Below are 20,434 nucleotides of genomic sequence, written 5' to 3'. Positions count from 1 at the left end.
CAAAGCGAAGTAGTTGCAATCGCGCTCCACCGAAGTTGGAAAATGGGGAGATGTTCGATGGAGCGCGATTACAAAGGATGCAAATAAAACGTAAAAATAGAAAATGGAATTTTTGAAGAAAACGGTATTTGACTGGGCGAATGAGTCGAAATGTAAGTGGGATGGGGGTGAAATGTTTTGGAATGATAGAAAAGTGAGAAAATTATAAATGGTTTTGAGAAAAGAACATGAAAAGTAATAGTGGGGAATATTGCGAAAATGTGAAAAGAAGTGTTACAAAAAAGTGAAGAATTTAAAAAATTGAGATTCAATGTAAAAAAAAGAATGAGTATCATCATTAATAGTCGTCTTGAACACGCATCGAGTAGTGCGTAATGATTCGATGCATGACGAGTTCTGGCACCAACAAGTCCGAGAAACACTTTCCGCACTCTTCCATGTCGGAGGTGTGGATTTTCTCGTGAATGTCAAGAAGCTCGCTGCTAGAGAAGTAGGCATCTTGACTTCTGATCAAGCAGGTGGAGCAGCGATGTGTGTGCCTGGAAATATAGAGAATAAGGATTAGCAATTCTAGTCTGGACCTTGGGAATCGGTCCGTTTAGAATCGAATCAAAGTTTTCAGAAACTTACGTTTCACTCTTCTTCACTTGAATGTCAGCATCAACCTTTGCAATATCAGCTGCCGTGATACCCGACGTCTCCTCCATATCCTTCAGAACCTCCTCGTCAGTTTTCTTATAAATCTCGATGGCTCTAGCGTAGAGAATATCGATTTCTTCCACATACTCCTGGCAGTATTTCCGGAAAACATCACTAATCGGTTTGTCCATTTTTATGGCGAGAAGGAGACGGAAGAAACCACCGGTGCAGAGGAACATTTTCCATCCGTGGTAGATCATTTCCTGGAAAGATTGATTGGTTTTTTATGGGAGCTGTAATAGTGATACTAGATGTGAGCTAAGTGAAACCTAAATCATTAAAAAGCATACTTGAAAAACTAGGTTAAAACGAGCCGGCACGGGATGCCGCGTAACTTGCTTAAAACGCAATATTATGAGCTTAAAAATATAAGAGAATGTAGATCACAGCGAGTTCTATGTAGATGTCCTACTACGGGACTGTTCGTTTAATGTGCCCGGCTCACGGTGCAATAACGATTAGCCATACGGCTCGTAGTAAAACGCAGTTATAGACCTTGCCGAGATCTTCATTTTAGTATATTTTTCAGCTTATAAAGCTCAGTTTAAAGCGAGTTACACGCCAGCCCGTTTTGGACCGGTTGACAAGATTGTTGAAAAATGAATGTTGCGATGAGAACCCCTAGAAAACTAACCAATCGTCTCTTCACATGAGTATTCGTAGCCCACTTGACTTGTGAGATATGAGCCATCTTCATAATCGATTCAATATATTGTCCGATAAGAATTCGTTCGCACGTGGCAAGAGCCTCTCTCTCGTTCTCTCGCAAACTTCCAGCCGGGCAATCTTCACGAATCGCATTTTTGACTGTTTTGATATTTTCGACAACTTGATGAAGAATGTAAGCAGAGATATGCTGAAAATTATGAGGATTGATCAAGAAAACTAACAATTTTACTTACGTGATCCCCCAGGAACGCGGTCGCCATTTCATTGTATCTTTTAAAGAACGTGTTGTATTCCATGGCTGAAAATATTGAAAGTATATAGAAACTGAATATTTCAGAACATTTCCAACTTACACTCCTCTTGCTCGATTGTCAAAGTTTTCCTGCATTCTGACAAGTAATTTATGAATGCTGGAGTGAACTCGCTGGTTCTGTTAACCACCGTCACGTCGTACCCTGGAAAAGAAGAATTCAGTTTTTAACACAAAAGATTCGGAATAAAAACTTACTAAAAACATTGCCTCTCCTTTTGCTGTCAACCACCAGAATCATCATAAGATTCGAGAATTTCTCCGGGTCAGTCATGAAGAGCTCGTTGACCCCCTCCCACATCTTATGAGTTATCAACCACATGTGAGTTGGATGTTCTTTTCCTTTTGGATCGATACGTTTAACTGGAAGTATCTCTGGCTCCAGTTGAGTCAACTGTTCATTATTGAAGTTTGCCCTCATGACAACCAACTCCGGATCATCCTCTATTTTGACAATGGGCGGCCCGACCTGCGCGAAGACGATGACACAGTCATTCTCGCGGTTATTTCCTTCAATTTCTTCCTTAATTTCTTCCAAAATATTTTGATTGAGCGCTTCACGCTGTCTTTTCTTTGACTGGCGGGAGTAGGGGGTGATTGGTTCTGGAATAACCCACTGATCCTCTGTCTTGATCTCCTCTACTCTGTAAATTTAAAATGTTGGTTGGTTTTAAGAGCGCGTAACTCAAAAGCCTAGAGAGCTATCAAAAAGTTGTCAATTACAAAAATATAGTGCAAGTCCTAAACTAAATTTTTGCAATTGACAACGTTTTGATAGCAATTTCAGATTTTGAGATACAATACCGCTCAAAAGTATATTAAGTTTCGGTTTTTTCAGTTGAAAAGGTCCAACTTTGAAAGTGTGTCATGATAATACTGATTGTGTCATCAAGTAGATTTTTAATGGATCAAACAGACCAAAACTAGAGCTTTATTTTTGTAGTTGACAACTTTTTTGTACGGACACTCTGTAGAGAGCTATGATCATTTTTAGACGACAGCTCAAAAATCACTCAATTTTGTACTGAAATTGGTCGATTTGAGGGAGAAATAACTTTATCGATTCGTAACTTGCTAGGGAGTGCCCGTACAAAAAAGTTGTCAACTACAAAAATGGAGCTCTACCTTTGTCCTGTGTGATCCATTAAAAAGTTATTTTATAAGACATTTAGTTTTACTGTGACACACTTTCAAAGTTGGGCATTTTCAACTATAAAAGCAAAACTTAATATAGATTTGAGCGGTACTGTACAAAAGTTCAAATACTGACTATTAGGAGTGAAAGGAGCACTACTAAAATGAATTCAAATTTTTCTGTGCAAGGAAAGTTAGCCACGCCCCCTTGCGGCGCTGACATGACCGCAGAAGGGGGCGTAGCAAACCCAGAAAATGTTGAATTCATAATACGCCACCGAAGAAAAAAAACTTACGGAATCGGTACATTCTCCTGGGGAACCACGCTTTCCTCTCTATCCACCTCGATGAGCTTCCGCATGGCAGAGGACATATGTTTCAGCTTTTCTGGTGTTCCACCTGGTGATCCAGCTCTGCATGCTCCTGCAACTCCAGTCAATCTGTCTGGCTCCTCATCTGCTGGAGCCACAGGTTCAACGAAATCACGGACACGTGGAAGTGGATTGTTCGCAGAGACGTATGTACGCTTCGTTCTTGGTCCTGTGACAAGCTCAGGTGCTTCTTCTGGTTTACGAGCACGTCTTCCTGCTGCTGGTTTCTTCGTTTCTTCTTTAGGTTCCTCCTCTTTTTCAGGAGCTGGTTTCTTTGCAACAGTGCCAACAGCTGCTTGTGGTGGAACTCTCTTCTTTGGCCGTCCTCGCTTCCTTGGTGCATCTGGAGCTGGCTCGACTACAGTTGGCGCTGGCGCTGGGGTAGCTTCTTTTTCTGGCTGTCCATACTCCTTCTCCAGATCCTCATACTGGAAGTCAGGTGCAGTGGACTCTGGCTCGACGAGACTTGGATCGTCAAGAAGTAGTGCATGAGAGTCCTCTTCCGGGATAACAAGATTCTCTGGCTCAACTGAAATTTCTTTATCCAAAAGTGCAGCCTCATCAATCTCTTCCTGAGCTTCGAATGCTCCATCTAGAAGAGCATTCTCATCAAGTGGATCAGATTGCTGCTCAACTGAAACAGATTTCTTGACCGACTTGGATGTTTTCTTTGGAGGAGTTTTGACTTTTATAGCTTCATCCGACTTTTCCAATATTCCATACTCCATAGCAGCTTCCTCTTCCGGAACTATCACCGAATCAGTTTCAGGCTCCACCAGAATTGGTTCCTCGACTGTGATAGGTTCCTCTGCAACCAAGACGTCTTCCAGTAGCCCATTGTCCCCGCTAGTATCTTCTTCTTCTGTCAACACTTTCTCCTCCAAGTCTCCAAGCAACTCATCTGCAGTGTACTGATATTCTGGAGCAGCTGGCTCATTGAGCTCTTCGTCACGGAGAACTGATGGAGTACGAGATACCCGTTTTTCGGAAATCGGGCTCGACTCCATCTGGAATTCTGAAACGGGTTCAGGGTCCACTGGAACATCGTCATCCACAATTTCTTCGTCAGAATATTCCATGAGCTCCAACTTCCTAAGTCTTTCCGCCTCTCTCTCCTTGAACAGTTGGTACTCTGATTTTCCCTTTGGCATATATTCGTCATCGTCCGGACTGGGACATCTGCCATTCGGTAAAAGCGGTACACCAAACTCTTTCGTCGCCGCCACTATCCATTCCGGGTTGATGTAATTGGGATGTCTGGGGTCGGTATCTTTGAGGTCCTTCCAGACTGAAAATTTGAAATGTGTGAGAAGATATGGATAATTGTATTATATTAAACTTACATGGTCTTTCATGTCTTTTTATCTCTGGCTCAGGTTCCGGAGCAACGACTTCAGCTGGTGGTTCAACGATTGGGAACGGTACTTTGAAGATTGGGGCTCCAACTGAAAATGTAAAATATGGAAATTGAATGAGATCATTTATGACTTTATAAAGTGTTTAGTTTTCAGTTGTAGCTACCAAGTTTTTGAGGAAAACTGTCTCAGACTAAGCGCTGCCAGGCGCTGTTATTCAACCTTTTAAAAATACGCGCCAACTTTTTTCACCTGTGCTACCAAACACATTTGAAACCATTCCCTACCTTCTCCTTCCTCCTCTTCAATCGACTCCAACGCATTCTTGGATCCTCTCTTCGGAGCACCTCTCTTCCCGCCCTTCTTCCCTCTTCCTCTCAGCTTTGCTTTCGACATCCGATCAATGTCGTGTATATCATATACAATGATTCTGGGTACCTCCGGTCCCAGTATCGGTATAGGACCTTCGGGCATAACCCATGGCTGGACCGGCGTAGGGAATGTTTCTTCCTCATTCTCTGGGTCTAGCCTTAGTATATTCATATGTTCTGAAAAATCATGATTTATGGAAACTTGTTTGGTTACAGTGGCACTGATGGCATGCTACATAACAGAGCTACTGTATAGGGACAAAAACTAGTCCACGGAAAAATTCGGCCAACCTTTGCTTCAATTGTTTCACCAAGAAAATCATCCTTGCAAACTGGGCCTGAGAAATATACCAAAATGTAGGTCTCGACGAGTTCTATGTCACTGGCCTACTACAAGAATCGTCAATGTGCCGCGGGCGTGCTAGAATGACTTTTTTGGCACTTTTTCCCGGCCCGTAGCACATTGAAGGTCACAGACATAGAATTCGCCGAGATCTACATTTTTGTATATTTTTCAGGCCATAATATTGAGTTTGAAGCGAGCAACGCGCCGACTCGGTTTGCAATTATGAAGAACATGTGTCAGTTCAGAAATTGTTGAAACAGAAGGTTCCCGAATTTTCAAGTAGCCGTCACGATCAGCTACAATAATACCACAAGCCAATACAATGACATCATCAGAAGAACACAATCCCAACTCACTTTTATCTTCTTCTGTCAGTGCTTCGTAGGCCTCTTCGTCAGGATCACGGATTTCAGGTTCCTTTTCTCCAGACTCTTTTCTTTGTCTCTTATATTCTGCGTCCCTTCTTTCTTGTTCTTCTTTCTGTTCTGTGAACACCCTCAACCATTCTCCACAATGAACCTCAAATTTCCTTTGCAACATTCTTCTTTCTGCAATCCGCAACACCTTCTCCTTGAACGTTTCTTTTAACGGTGGATCCATGGATGGTGTCCGCTCAATGAGCTCATCACTACCGTAGATATATTTCAGATATCTTTGATCCCACTCTTCCGAATCTCCATCTCCATTCCATTTGTCCTCATTCAATTGATGAGCAGTCGCAATGAGTTCGTCTTCTACAATTTCCATTTCAGCCTTCACCAGTGGAATTCGAATCCTTTCTTTTGCTCTGTGCAGTGCGTTCTCCCACTTCCGTTTCTGCGCAGCAAAATGTTCATCATACTTGTTTTTGAATTCAAAGAAAGCGTTGTTATCCTCATCATCCTCCGCTTCTTGCCATGTCATTCCCTTCGGATGTCGACTGCGTTCCTTTTCCACTTGCTCATCAAAAAATTTTTCATAGTCTTTATAATTCATTGGCTGTGTGTCAAATTCTTCACAATGCATCTGAAGGTAGAGGTCATACTCTTCCTCAAGAATTTCATCTTTTGTTGGTCTTCCTTTTTTGGATTCTTGCCAATCGAACCATTGTTCAAGTAGGTGTGTTGTGACTTCTTGTTCCATTTTTTTGATTTTTAGCAGGTTACGTTGAATCTCTTCAATACTGCGATGGGGTCTCGATGATTTACGGCGTTGTTTCTGATATAATAAGTACTGCTCCTCATAATCAATTGGCTCGGAGCCATCCTTATTTTCACCAATTTCAGAGAATTCCATTGGGGGATTCTTCACAACCTTCTCCAAATCCACATCCGACATCCTGACGCTTTCAACGATCATGTCATCATCAGGCTCTTCTGACATAACTTCCACCTCAACGTTTGGAATCTTTCTCATCTCTTTGACTCGATTCAAATTGTAGAAATACTCTCCTTTCTCTAGTTCCTCCTCAGTCAACATCACATCCTTTGGATGGTGGAAGCACAGATGCTGCACACGTTCCGTAGGGGTCAACGGAATTCTGTGGAACAGTTTATAGTCAATCCGTTCTCTGCTTTGTTCAGGACCCGGCTTCTCAACTGTTTGGAGCCAATCACGGATCCGTTTGTTGGTCTCCCGTGGAGTTGGGTCTGTAACAACATTGTTTGAGTGAACGAAAAGAAAAACGGACAAAAAAACAAGGAAAAAACAAAAAGCTGGATAGAAAATTCGCTAAATTTTGTAATAGGGTAAAGCCATGCGGGTGAGAAGAGAAACACACACAACATGCGATCAGTTCGCGCGCCTGGACAGGGAAAGCTACCAAAGTTCTCAACAGTTTGGTACCTACAGTACCGGCCAAAAATATACCATGTTTTGCTTTTTCAGTTGAAAATGCCCAACTTTGAGAGTGTGGCAAAGTAAAACTAACTGTCCCACAAAATAGGTTTTTATGGGATCAAACAGATCAAGAGTAGAACTCTATTTTTGTAGTTGACAACTTTTTTGAACAGGAATTCCCTAGAGAATCGACCCATTTCAGTACAAAATAGTGCGATTTTTGAGCTGTCTACTTAAAATTACTATAACTCTCAAAGGAACGCCTGTGTACAAAAGTTGTCAACTTTAAAAATGAAGCTCTATGTCTAATCTATATGATTCATTAAAAATCTACATGATGGGACAATCAATGATACCTTGACACCATCTCAAAGTTAGGCATGTTCACCTGAAAAAGACAAAACTTAATATACTTTTGACTGTGCTTTTCTTGAATACTTTTAGATGATAATTTTAACAATTCAAAACACAACTCACCAGGCTCTCGTGGAATTCGCACCTCCTTCTTTTTCGGTTTTTCCAGGACTCCAGTAGTCGCTGAAGAAGACTTCTGAGAGACATTGGATCCAGATTTTGCCTTCCTGCTCCTTCTTTCGGATCTTTTTTTGGATCTTTCACTATATGCTTTTTCAAAACGAGCACTATTTGACGGGATCCATTCTTTTTCTATACCTTTTGTTGGTACATGTGGGGTTTTCTTGATCTTTTTCGGTGGTTCATCCGACAAAACATCTTGTGAAATCTCATCATAGAATGCTTCATCATGACCTCTTCGTCTTTCAGAAGCATTCCGCGGTCTAACATTTCCTTTCTTGTACATGCGACGAAATGATCTATTGATCCCAGCGGTATCCTCTACTCTTATCATTTGAGTAATCCGCTCCTCTTCCTCCGTGTGCTTATCAACTTGCGCATTAGATAAGAAAATCAGTGGTTGTCTATATCTCCTTGGTAGATTTTTGGGATCCACTTCCTTTTCTGGAACGGGGTCGTTTGTGACTGCAAAGCCCGCGTATTTTTCATCATTGATGAAATCTCTCTGCAAACTTCTCCAGTGTAACTCTTCTTCTTCCGTCATCTCCCAACGAGGTTCCGGAGTACGTGGATCGTTTTTACGGGGAAGATCCCAATCGAGATAAGCTTTTTCAATTTTTCTTTGAGCCTCCTCATTGAGTTTCGCTTTGTATGCTAGGTATTTTTCTCTCGTTATCTTTCCATCGATTTCCTCATCCTCATACCCATCAAGTGGGCTGAGAGGACGTCTTCTTGGGAATAAGTCGTCCGACATTCCTGAAATAAGTGAAAACTAATGATAGAAGTGGAAGTTCGCTACGAAACAAGTTTTTTAATAACATTAGAAAGTTGTTAAACAAAGATGATAGAGTTTCTAAACCTAACAGAGTTCTGGATCAATTTCCAAACATTTTCCTTCCTGGACCAAACCTTATGGCTTGAAAATTTCAATGAACATGGCATCACTTCAGGACTAATATACTTGTAAACTAAAAATCTATCTTTTTTGGTTCAGTATGGCCTTATGATCTTCCTGACAATATGCTACTTTTCAAAACAGCTTTTTGACATAGTAATTAGCGCTAAATGTGATGAAAATTCTTCTCATTAAGGATAGCACTCACTTCAAGGAATTCCAGCTTCTTATAAACTATATTCCAAATATGAATTCTGTAAGAATAAGAATTGCCTTATTTCATCAAATTAGGTTCAATAACTCCAAAATAAGGATTGCTTACTATTTGGTGTTTCTCATCAACGGGAACGTCTTAAATCTTACAAAAAAACTATATGACACTTCTATGACTTCCACTAATTTCTATTTCAGCACATACTTTTGTCTTATAACTTCAATTGTCACTCACTTTTCGATTAACTGTTGTTTGAATAACTTCTGATCTTTGATTAAATGAGATATGGGATACGGGAATCCCGTGTGAAGCAAACTCTCATCAATCGACTCTTTCTTTCACTGAAAATTAAAAAAATATCATTAATTACTCACAAAAAGTGTTGCGAATTCAAGAGACAACAAAGAAGAGAAATAGGGCGCCATAGCGAGAAGAGAGTATAGAGAAATTGGAAACTCAGAAATGCAGACATTGGGGGAAAAGTGCGTCTCGGGTGCACCAGCACGCGATGGTTTACGTAGCAAAGAAAGAATTTTGGGAATATAAAAGTGGATTGAAATTGAAATTATTAAATGATCCTGAGGAGTGAGGGAAATTGGAGAGTACAAGAGAATTCGTTATGTAATTGGTAGATTGGTGGTCCATTCTTATATTGTTTGGATGCATAGAGGGGACTGGCAATAAGGAAAAGAACAAACAAGAAATTAGATAGGATAGAATGTGATTTCGTGATTGTGAATTTTTAGAAAAACTTGTAAAATTCAAAGAAAACTGAAAATTTTCCGATTTCTCGAATAAATCTGTGATTTTAAGGCTTTTGTATGTTTTCGAATGTGATTTCATTCAAATTTACATATTTCAAAGCAAAAAACATAACTATAAAACTTATTTTCAGGAAAAAACTTATTTCGTAATCTTTGTTAAAGAAGCAAATCAATAAGATGATACCTCAAATTCTGATATTTTTTGTTGAAACATCGATATCTAACTTTTTACTCGCCTACCAGTTTTCAGTTTTAGAAAACTTACCTGTAAAGCTTAATTTTCTAGTTTTTCTAAGTTTATTTCATTGTGATTCATCTATATGCTTACACAAAAAACTGATGTCAAAACTAACAATGAATTTCGTAATCTTTGACAAAGCCCTGTCATAAAACTCAATTCAGCCTATTCATCCGTACTTCAAGGATATATTCTTAAAGTTTTAAAGTTTTAGTGTCTAAATTCCTTCAAAATAACAACAAAATGAGACTATAAATAGATGATAAAGAGATAGTTAGACTAGTCCGCAACCGAGTGTCAAATTCGGTGTCATTGAACAGGGGCATTGCGGACTTCGAGTTAAGAGAAGGACAAGGGGAATGGTTAGAAGCAATTGGGAGTACTAATTGAGTGGATGTGTGCATTGAATTATTATAAGATAGACAAGCATCTGAATTGAAAAAAAGAAGGATAATATTCGGTTTTACTATGATGAATTCCAAAAAAGATTTTAGCATTACTTTTGAATTTCAATCAAGTGAAATATGACTTGTTCATTTCATAAAAGTGTCCTGAGAAAACATGGATGAGTGTTCAGGGAAGAAGACTGATGCCTGGAGAAGATTTACAATGAATAGTCAACAAGTCGTGTCATCTTAAGAACAGTGACAGAGCAGTTGGCCAACAAAATGTGTACAACTGTTTGGGTAGATTATGTACAACAGAAGACTTCATATTCAATGGACGTATTAATATGGTTCTAGGGATGATGATTAGGTATATTGCTGCTGGGGAAGGAATTCAATATCACGTTGTATTTACATACCGTAAAACCTGTAATAGACGCACACCCTATTCGCAGCGGTATATCACGGTTCCGAAAGCAAATATCAAAAAGCTTTCAACTGACAAAATAGAGATTAATATTCATAAAAGATTTCTTCAGTTGAAGCAACTTTCAAATCTTTGAAGATATCCGAGTTATGATGCTCCAATGTCTTGCTAACGGGTGCGCCTCTATCACAGGTTTCACGGTAAGATTACTTTTTGCTTTTCTTTTTACTCAGAGAACAAGTTGACTGGTCCCCTGGAAAGCATGAGTCCCTAAAAAATCCAAGAAGGACACAAATAGCGGGAGATTGTTGCACTGTACGTGACCGTCATCCAGTTGTATGTGGGAAGACTAGAAGATGGCCTCAGTCAGTGTATGTGGCCTTCCAATGCACACATACCCTCTCTCCACGTCTTCATGAAATCTTACGTGGCAAACGAACGGTTGATCCATCGAGAACGAAGAAGGATAGGACAGTTTCTTTTGGTTGTGTGTTCACTTTCGAGACGGAGAGATAGCTTGGCTCAAGGTCGTTCAATATCTTGGTGGAAGGCCAAAAATGCGAGAATTGAGATAGGAATTAGAAAGCAACATGATCAATTGAAAATAAGGGAAATCGCAATAAAATATTACACTTGCCAGCTTCGGTTTAAACTTGAGTCTGGATCAAATCATGATTAACTGATATCAGAAGTGCAATTCGAATCAACTCAACCAATTGAATGAATCACGGGACAAATTCCAAAGAACTCAAAAATTGAGGTAGAACGGAGTATGAGACTGGTCCGCAATGGCGTGTCAAATTCGGTGTTTCTTCGGACGGTGCACTACGGAGCTGAGGTTCGCTCATGAATCAGAGAAAAAACGGGAAGGTATTTGAGAGGAAAAAGAATGGAATCATGAAAAATATGATAAAAATTTGAAGTTTCCAACTCCAGAATCTCATGGAGACATTTGAAATCACTTCAATTTCAGATATGTTCAAAAATCTGAGATTCAGAACTGTTCGACCTGAACTTTAAGAATTTCAGGAATATTCTGACAGACCTGAAAATCAGTAGGATCCACGATAACCTATCAGTAGAAACAATAAAAAACAATATTAATAGTTTTAATAGTCAAGTGTCACTAGAGCAAACACGTGAACACCTCTCTCTCGCTCTCCAATGACCACTCTCAACGTGTTCATCAGATCTTGCATAGGACCAATGGAGACAGAGGGGTGGGACTAGATGGGGTTGTCAAGAGAACGGCAGATGCCGTTAGACGGACCATTACCCCTCTTCGCGGTATACCGTAAGCGATTCCGCAGCGGCGTGTCAATTATGATGTTTCATTTTTGTAGAAGATGGGGTATTGCGGACTTGATATTTGGATTGGAGGAGGGACGAGGGGAGAGGGAGGAAGACTTGGGAAGAAGTAGAATAATTGGAGCAGAGAGTGAAGAATGTGGTCAGAGTTTTGAAGGATTCAGATGGAATTCAGAGATTGTCGTCGTATTCAAGAAGGATTTGAGAAATCGTAAATACTATGATTCGAAATTGAAAAAAAATAATAATTGATTAGAATATTCGGAGTAATGAAAACCTAGAACTGATCAGAAGAATCAAAATGTAAGATTTCACTTATTTGGTGCACATTCATGAATAAACAAAGTCCAAGACCCAATCTTAAAATGCTCTAATTTAGACCATTACTTGATTCAATTCCTAACCAACTAATTGTAAAACCACAACTCCAATTATCCAGATCAGTGGAGAAAAATCCACTAATTCCCAACAAATCCGAAACGAAAAGTTCAAAAACTGAGACAAGAAATGCTCAATCCAAACAGGAGACCGGTCCGCAACGGCGTGTCAAATTCGGTGTTCCCTCAGACGGTGCATTGCGGACCTAAGGGGAGGGAAGGTTCGAGAAGTGTGTTCTATGGACTTATGAATCAGATAAAGTAGTGTGGGAAATATTGATTGGAAGCGGGGTGTCAAGAGGAGAGAATGTGGGGGAGGAGAAGCGTTTTCTATCGAAAATTGAGTTGTGAATTTTAAGATTAGGATGAGTGATTTAATTGGATTCAGGTGGAAAAGGATATGAGATGAAACTTCGGAGGTGAATAGAAAGGAATTCGATAAGTAAAACCAGTGATATTTTGGGATTTCGGGGTTTCTGAATACGTTAAAACTGGAATTAACCCCGGATTCTAATGAATCAGGAACATTTTTGAGAACCTGAAAAGATATGGATATGTAAATACCTCAAGGGATCAATTTGATAGCAGGGATAACTTTACTTTTATCGGTTCTCGAACATTTGCCATGGGGTGAGCATTTACTTTGTACGAAATAGTCTCGAAGCGGAAAACCGGATTTGCAGTTCTTTTCAGATCTGTCAAACTCAAAAATACAACATTTGATCTTTTTCAACTACAAAACCAATCCGCAAAATTCCCAATTGTATGCGCCTTTAACATCCCCCGGCACGAGTTCGTGAACCGATAATACAAAGTGTCCAACAAGTGTTAGAGACAGACAAGTGCTACCAGCAACCATGTAACATCTGCAAACACCGCACGTACTGGCTAGCTGAAGAGAGCGGCCGACGACGTGAAACACGGGCGGACCATCACGTATTACCTGAGGTATACGGTAAACGACTCCGCAACGGCTTGTCAATTGTGACGTTTCATTTTTGTAGATGGTGTATTTGCGGACTTGGGTTTTGAATGGGCGGGAAAGATGATCCGAGGTGGAGGATTCTCGGAGGATAAGGTGAGGAATGAAGTGAGAGCAACGAGGATTCAGATGTTGATAGGCTAAGATACAGAAGTTGTGAACTAATCCATGTGAAAGAAACAAGCTTTCAAAAAAATGTTACTCCATGGTTAAAATCGGTGATAACTTGAGATTTACAGACACCGATGGAACACGAAAATTCTGGAAAAACAGGAGGAATTCAGTTCAGTTTTTAACCTAAATTACTTTCAAAATTACAAAAATCAGTGAAAATTTTGGAAATAGAAGAACTCCTATAGTCTAAAATTCTTCTAGAAACCCGCCAAGAATCAAAAACAAGTAAACATCCACGCGCCTCCCAAAATCTGCAAACACGGCCCGACGTAGTCCGTGGGTAATGGACGAAGACGTGAGATCTTACGTGGCCTCACGGACCAATAACCGCTTGTGTGTGGGGGTGGAGTTAGCCGGTTGGATGGGCGAGAGCCGATGTCTTGAGACAAACGTGACGAGGGTTCCTTGTTGCCATGGATATACATGTTGATTCGTTTCAGACAGGTTGATAGAGAAGAAGAGAGAGAGAGTGTGTTTCAGATGTGCAAGATGGGGAAGGATTACGAAATAGTGGAGAAGGTTCAAGAGTTGGTTTTAGCTGCTGAAATTCAGAACTGAATTGAGGATGAGTATATTGAAAATGAATATGAAAAGACTTTCAGATAATTGATCAGGTAGAAAAAGGATGCATTGAATTCCAGACTCCAGACTGAAAAGGTTCTAGACTGAAATTCTTGATGGAAACACTCAGAACTTATGACATTTAGTAACACTAATGAATTTAAATTTGGGCTGAAAACTGATTTTAAGATGATATTCCGATAGAATCTTTGCAATTTCAACAAAAAACTTGAAAAAAAAGATTTTTACGTCCTATACTTCAAATTGAAATCTCATACAATTTCCATCTGAAAACCCATGATCTTGACTTTTCACTTGTGATCTGACTGTTATTTTCTTTATTTTAAATGTTAATTTACCCTATTTTCATCAAAATAACAATATATTCCTCAAAATTTGACTTAAAAATACAACTGAACTCATAACGTAGACTAGTCCGCAGCGGGGTGTCAAAGTCCGCAACGGCGTGTCAAATTCGGTGTCATTGAACTGGTACATTGCGGACTTTGAATTGAAAGCGATTGAGTTTTAATGGTTAATAAGTTGTGGAGAGTTGAAATGGATAATTGATGCTTAATCTTGTTATTTTTAAGTTAATTTTTTAGTTTCCCAAGGTTTGAGTGATGTGGGAACGATCGGTTGTGGAGACTCGATACATGAAAAACGACAAACTTTGAGTGTTCTCAATTGTGATTTGTTCAGTTTATCCAATATAAAATTTATTGATAAATATAAAACAGATATCGGTTTTTTTTAATTTTCATAGTTGACAATTTTTTGAACGACCTCTCAGAAAAGAAATATAGTCGGTCCTCAAAGTGCACATCAATACCTGCTTGGGAAGGTGTAAGTGGACAACTACAGAAAAAGAAAATTAGGTTTGGTTAACAGGAAACAAAGAAACTCAAATCATCTCCGTTATTAGTAAACTTTATTCGATTCTTGCATTCGTTACATTTTCAGCTGGGTAGTTGAAAATCGGTCAACTTTGAGAACACTATTTGATTTTTCTAATTGTGAATTCAATTGGAAATGTAGTGGTCAATGTAAAACAAACCTTGATCTTCATTTTTCTAATTGACAACTTTTCTGTAAAACCTTTCCCAAAAGAGATATAGTAACAGATGAAAAGTGGCCAGAAGACGCGAGGATAGCTACCTGGAGAGGTATTTTATAGTGCTCAACCAAAAAATTGGCTATTGAGTTAAAAAACAAATATTAAAACATTTGGAACGTTTCAAACCAAAAACTTAATTAACAAAAATCAGTATATTAACGGGTTTCATGTTACAACCGTGAGGTCTCATCTGTCAGCTACATATATAATAGAAGACGGTCAATTTGTCTGAAAGAGGAATATTCCATTGGTTGTTGTGCTTGTTTGTTCATTACAAATTGTTAGTATATTGAAAGCAAGTACATATCAAAGGTTTCAAAGTGAACGTGAAAATTTCTGGACCAAAGTGCAGACGGGCATGCACCTGAGCAACCTAAAAAAGTGAATCCGATTACTCAATACTTGCAACCCGGACCGGAGCGTAACTTTTTTAAAGCTTATTATTATGAGCCGAAAAATATACAAAAATGTTGATCTCGGCGAGTTCTACGTTTCTGTCATAATACGAGCCGGATGGCTGTTCGTTAATGTGGCGCGGGCTGGGATGGCTTTTTTGACCATTTTTGAGTTTTTGGGACTTTGCCCTCAACCCGCGGCAGATTTAGGAATAGCCATCCATCCCGTAGTAGGTCGCAGACATAGAACTCGCCGAGATCTACATGTTGGTATATTTTTCAGCTCGTAAAATGAGCACTCTGCATGAGCACTCTGTATAATTAACGTTGTGATATTTTCGTATGAATCTGCAACTCCACTCTACTCCATGTTTTAAACCAGATCACTCGACTCCTAACCTCAACAATTCCAAACGTTTTTTTCAAGCTCCTCTCCATTCAGCTCCTCTCTCCTCATCCTGATCTTATTCATCCCCCTGACTACAGTCCACGTTCTTCTTGTTTACCCATTTCCTTCTACACCCCAAAGGATATCGGTTTACGGCGATATCCAGGGCTCGCGCTTATACACAGAAACACGGCAAAGATCATCTCAGTCTGCAGGGGAGGGGGATAATAAGAGAAATGAATAGTATGTATGGAGGGGGGAAGAAAAAGGAAAAAATTGTGTGCACGCACGAAAAGAATAGTTCGTCATGCAGTGGCTATACGTTCGGTTTTCATAGGAGAACTGAATACTTGCCTTGAAGTATTTTACTTATTTACTAGTTTGTTGATCTTGAAAAAAGTTGTTGAATTTGCGGGAATCTTGGAAAGCACAATTATTTTGAATTTTTGATAAATCGGTTGATCAAATCCTAGTCTTCATTTGTGATACAGCTCTCTGAAAATCTCAACTTTTCCGGAGTAATATATGTATTTATACTTGAAAGATTGTAACTTTCTCCAAGAGTTGTTAAAATCTCTTAAATTTTCGATATGTCTTTAAAAAGTTTGAATCTACATATACCATCTAATTGATCACTTTACAACTCGTCTTCCAGAAAAATATGAACTATTAGGTATAGTGGCAAGCTTGGAAGTCTGTATGTGATAAGTATGATAATCTAGGTTGAGACCTTTAAAGGAGGACTGAAGTCATATTTTTTTATTTCAGATTATGATACTTCAGAAAATTCTGAGCAACTTTTATCATTGGAGCATGTGCTAAAAATCGCTCTAAATGCCCTAAATTCACGTTTTCCCGGCTCAAAAGGAGCCTAGGTGGAAGAGTTTTCACACGCGAATTTGTGCCCCCGTGTAGTCCTCTCGGACAAAATTATTTATTTTAATTTCTCGATTTTTCGTTTTCTTGCTTTCTTCAACAAAATTTCGTGTTTTTCTTCTTTTTTTACGATATAAATTGAAAAAAACACGAAAATTTGTTGAAAAAAGCAAGAAAACGAAACATCGAGAAATTAAAATGAAATAATTTTGTCCGAGAGGACTACACGAGGGCAAAAATTCGCGTGGGAAAACTCTTCCACCTAGGCTCCTTTAGAGCCGGGAAAACGTGAATTTAGGGCATTTAGAGCGATTTTTAGCACATGCTCCAATGATGAAAGTTGCTCAGAATTTTCTGAAGTATCATAATCTGAAATAAAAAAATATGACTTCAGTCCTCCTTTAAGTATCTAGTTTAACTTTTTTGTACACTTTCCACTCAGACTGATTCTGAAAAGACACCGATTTTTTTAAATGTTCATTTAAAGCCTGTTGGTCTTGGAACTTGATCAAAAGTTGTTCAATTTTTCTGATATTTTGATTTAAATTAGACATTACTGGTAAATGCTTATCTTTATTGACTAAAAAAGGTCGACATGAAATTTGACGGAGGCGTCGAAGTGGAGTACCATCACCTCCAGCATGGCCCTTGAGTTCACAATGTTTCAGATCTTTTTGAATATTTGAAAGTTACTAGATCACACCAAAATGACTGTATCCCATGTTTTAAGTTCCAAGCAGAGAATTAGTTGAAGACAGAAGAGTGTGAAGTAAAGGCGAATCGAAGCCCCGCTGCATACTCAATCAGCAGTGTCAAAAGTTGTCTCTCTCGGAGTTATTCCCATTTTTTATCTTCATGTGTTCCATTCTCGATGTTTTATTACTTTTCTGTTGTTGAACACCTCCGTTTTTGTAGTTAACAACGTTTTGCGATCTGTTTTAGTTATCAACTATGGAACAGTTCCTTAATACAAACTTCAATCTGAAAATACGCAACTTTCGAAAACCCATCCATACCCAACCCTCCAAACCTAGACCATACCCAACCTATTATTTCCGTCTCCTCCTCCTGAATGAATCCACTCGTTTCTTCTTCTATCCAGATTTCTCGCGAGATTGTATGTATCGAAATCAAAGTGTGTTTGGTCATCCCTCAACACTTCCGGTGGTGTCCGCGGAGGGGGCTCTCCTCCCGGAGTGAGTTGCTCTTTTTTTCCGCGCTCATCTCTCCCCCCTCTCTACCTGAAGGTAGAGGCCACTTCACAATATTTCTCTTCTTATCACACTTTTTTCTGTCACTTATCCCACTTCCTGTCGTCACATTTTTACAGTCTTCAACTTCTTCAGGAACTTATCTTTCAAGCTATTTCCTTTTTTCAGATGCGAAACCTACTATACTCATTATTATCCTTATTACTAACACTTGCATCCTTTGTCGAGAGTTGCGACAAAGGATTAACACAGTTACGACATAAAGACACTCTACAGTTGATGAGATGTGTGCCAACGTTACCGGTGAGTTTTATGATTGACTTTGAGAGCTTGTAACTCAGTAACGAATAACGGAATTGGTCTGAATTCATGTTCCGTGTGTAGATCATGTCTAGATCTTATATTTTGTAGTTGAACACATTTTGTTAACTTTTCTAGGGAAGCTAACTTTGTAGATGATCCCACTCCTGGAGCTCTGTCTTTGAACTTCGCTATCTCAAAAGCGTGAATAGCTATCTAAAAGTGGTCAACTACAAAAATAAAGATCTAGACTTGATCTACATCACCAATGCACATTTGAAAAGATATACTTTTATGAAAAGTTGTGGCAGCTTCGCAAACTTCATTTAAATTTTTTAAACCAGTTCAAAATAACCTCACTTTGAAAGATCCTTCCAATGATCTAAATCATCCAATTCTTTTAAGTTTTTAAATTTTATCGGTAGATCAAACTAAGGGCTTCATTTTTTTAGTTGACAACTTTCTGATAGCTCTGCTAGCTAAAAAGATATGACGGTTCTTAGCACGCTAGGTAGATTGTGCGCTTTCCCATGAGCTCTTGTCTTTGGAGAACGATATATCAAAGTTGGGAAGAGCTATAAGAAAGTTGTCAACTATGAAAATGAAGATCTAGACTTGATCTGAATAACCAATGTACATTTGAAGCAACTGGATTAATTATTGAAGTAGTTACAATCACGTGAAAACCAGCATTTTCTCTGAAATCTAATTTGAATACGTACTCATGTTTTGAAATTTTGTCGCACTGTCTTGAGTTGTCTTCTAAGGTTTTCAAATTTATATTGGTTTTGTAGATCAGGTCGTCATCTTTATTTTTCTAAATGACACCTTTTGGATATATCTCATGATTTTCAAGATACAGCGGTTTCAGTGACACGCTCATGCCATTATTGTTTGAAGATACATATCTCAACGAATTGAATTCCTATCAAAAAGTTGTGAACTACAAAAATGCAGCTCTAGGCTTGATCTTTACTTCTAAACTACTTTCAAATACTTCTCTCCATTTCCAGGGCCACCCAGACCCATGTATCCTCCAAACCGGCGGACAAATGAGTTTCTGCCAGCCAGACGGTCAAGACTATGTGTGTTGTGGAACTCCAGAACTACTAGTTGACCTAGTGGGAAGTCAGAATAAACTTCAGTTTCCGGATAAATGGAGCTTCTATCCAAGACAGTCCCATTACGATTATAGTGTTTTTGTGAGGGGTTCGAAAGGTTAGTCAAGAGGAAACTGGCTAAGCGGTAATTCAAATTTCTTTCAGAACAACTAGAAAGTGATCCAACTTTCAAAAATCAAGTTGTCCTAACCACTCCGAAACCCTCTACAACCTCCCACACCACCACAAGGAAGCGACAATCTTTGAAATCCAACGTGGTGCTCCAAATGCTCACCATCCCGTCGCTAAGCCGTGGTAACTACTCAAACTCTCTGAAATTGAGCACTAACTCAGTGCTCGTGAGGGATGGCGCATGTGTTTTCGTAGTGGACACCGGGCTTCCAGCTCAGAAGAAACAGATCTCGAAGAATCTCGCTTCTTACGGAGCACCTGCGAAGAAGATCAAGTTTGTAGTGGTCACATCTTCCCAACCTCAGTTTTCTGGAAATTTGAATTTATTCCCTTTTTCTCAGTTTATAATGGCCGATGCGACTATGTTCAAGGACAATATTGTGTTTATGAAGCGCTTTGAGAAGGTAAGCTTCTTCTCTTGTATCCCAAGCTTATCACAACCCTAAAGAGTTAAATTCACCGACGACCACGTGGCGCAACTGTTTGCATTTTTGTCTCTCACGCAAGCATTGTTGGTTCGAGTCCTCCACCATTTTTCTTTTTTTTTTCCTTTTTTTAAACCAAATTTTCTCTAATTTCCAGCACTCAATCCTTGAACTCTGCTCGCCCAACTCTTTGATTCAGTCAACTCCAGGACCAACACCGAATTCGATAACTGTAATCGTGCGAAACGTGGATTTGATGGGAACGATAGCGATAGCCGGTGCACTCTTTCCGAATGGCAATGATCTGAATGTATTTGACACGAATTCGATATACGATATCGATAAATTTATCGAATCGAGGAATCGAATCATTTGTGAAGTCGATTGGATTGTTCCGGCGAGTTCGTCACCGTTTCGAGTCACTCAGCTGCATCGGAGCAATGCGAATTGTTAATTTTTATATTTATTGGTTTTCTAAATTCTTCTATTCGATTTCC

At 39.2% G+C, this 20,434-nt stretch overlaps 2 protein-coding genes across 2 annotated transcripts; one reads left to right on the top strand and one right to left on the bottom strand.

The window, feature by feature from the left end:
- Nucleotides 1–337: 337 nt before the first annotated feature.
- Nucleotides 338–8,361, bottom strand: GCK72_017369 (uncharacterized protein; the record flags this gene model as incomplete). Its single annotated transcript, XM_053732049.1, has 11 exons — nt 338–539; nt 631–902; nt 1,334–1,555; nt 1,602–1,666; nt 1,722–1,823; nt 1,877–2,322; nt 3,109–4,471; nt 4,527–4,628; nt 4,826–5,086; nt 5,612–6,883; nt 7,551–8,361. 11 exons carry the CDS (start codon nt 8,359–8,361, stop codon nt 338–340), a joined length of 5,118 nt encoding a protein of 1,705 aa, XP_053580962.1.
- Nucleotides 8,362–18,088: 9,727 nt separating this feature from the next.
- GCK72_017368 (uncharacterized protein) lies at nt 18,089–20,391 on the top strand (the record flags this gene model as incomplete). Its single annotated transcript, XM_003093843.2, has 4 exons — nt 18,089–18,223; nt 19,234–19,438; nt 19,486–19,916; nt 20,095–20,391. 4 exons carry the CDS (start codon nt 18,089–18,091, stop codon nt 20,389–20,391), a joined length of 1,068 nt encoding a protein of 355 aa, XP_003093891.2.
- Between the last annotated feature and the right edge of the window lie 43 nt (nt 20,392–20,434).

The sequence above is a fragment of the Caenorhabditis remanei genome, chromosome V (genome assembly GCF_010183535.1).
Source record: "Caenorhabditis remanei strain PX506 chromosome V, whole genome shotgun sequence".
NCBI lineage: Eukaryota > Metazoa > Nematoda > Chromadorea > Rhabditida > Rhabditidae > Caenorhabditis > Caenorhabditis remanei.
Note: the sequence above shows the minus strand (reverse complement) of the source record. Positions and strands in the feature narration are given on the sequence as shown.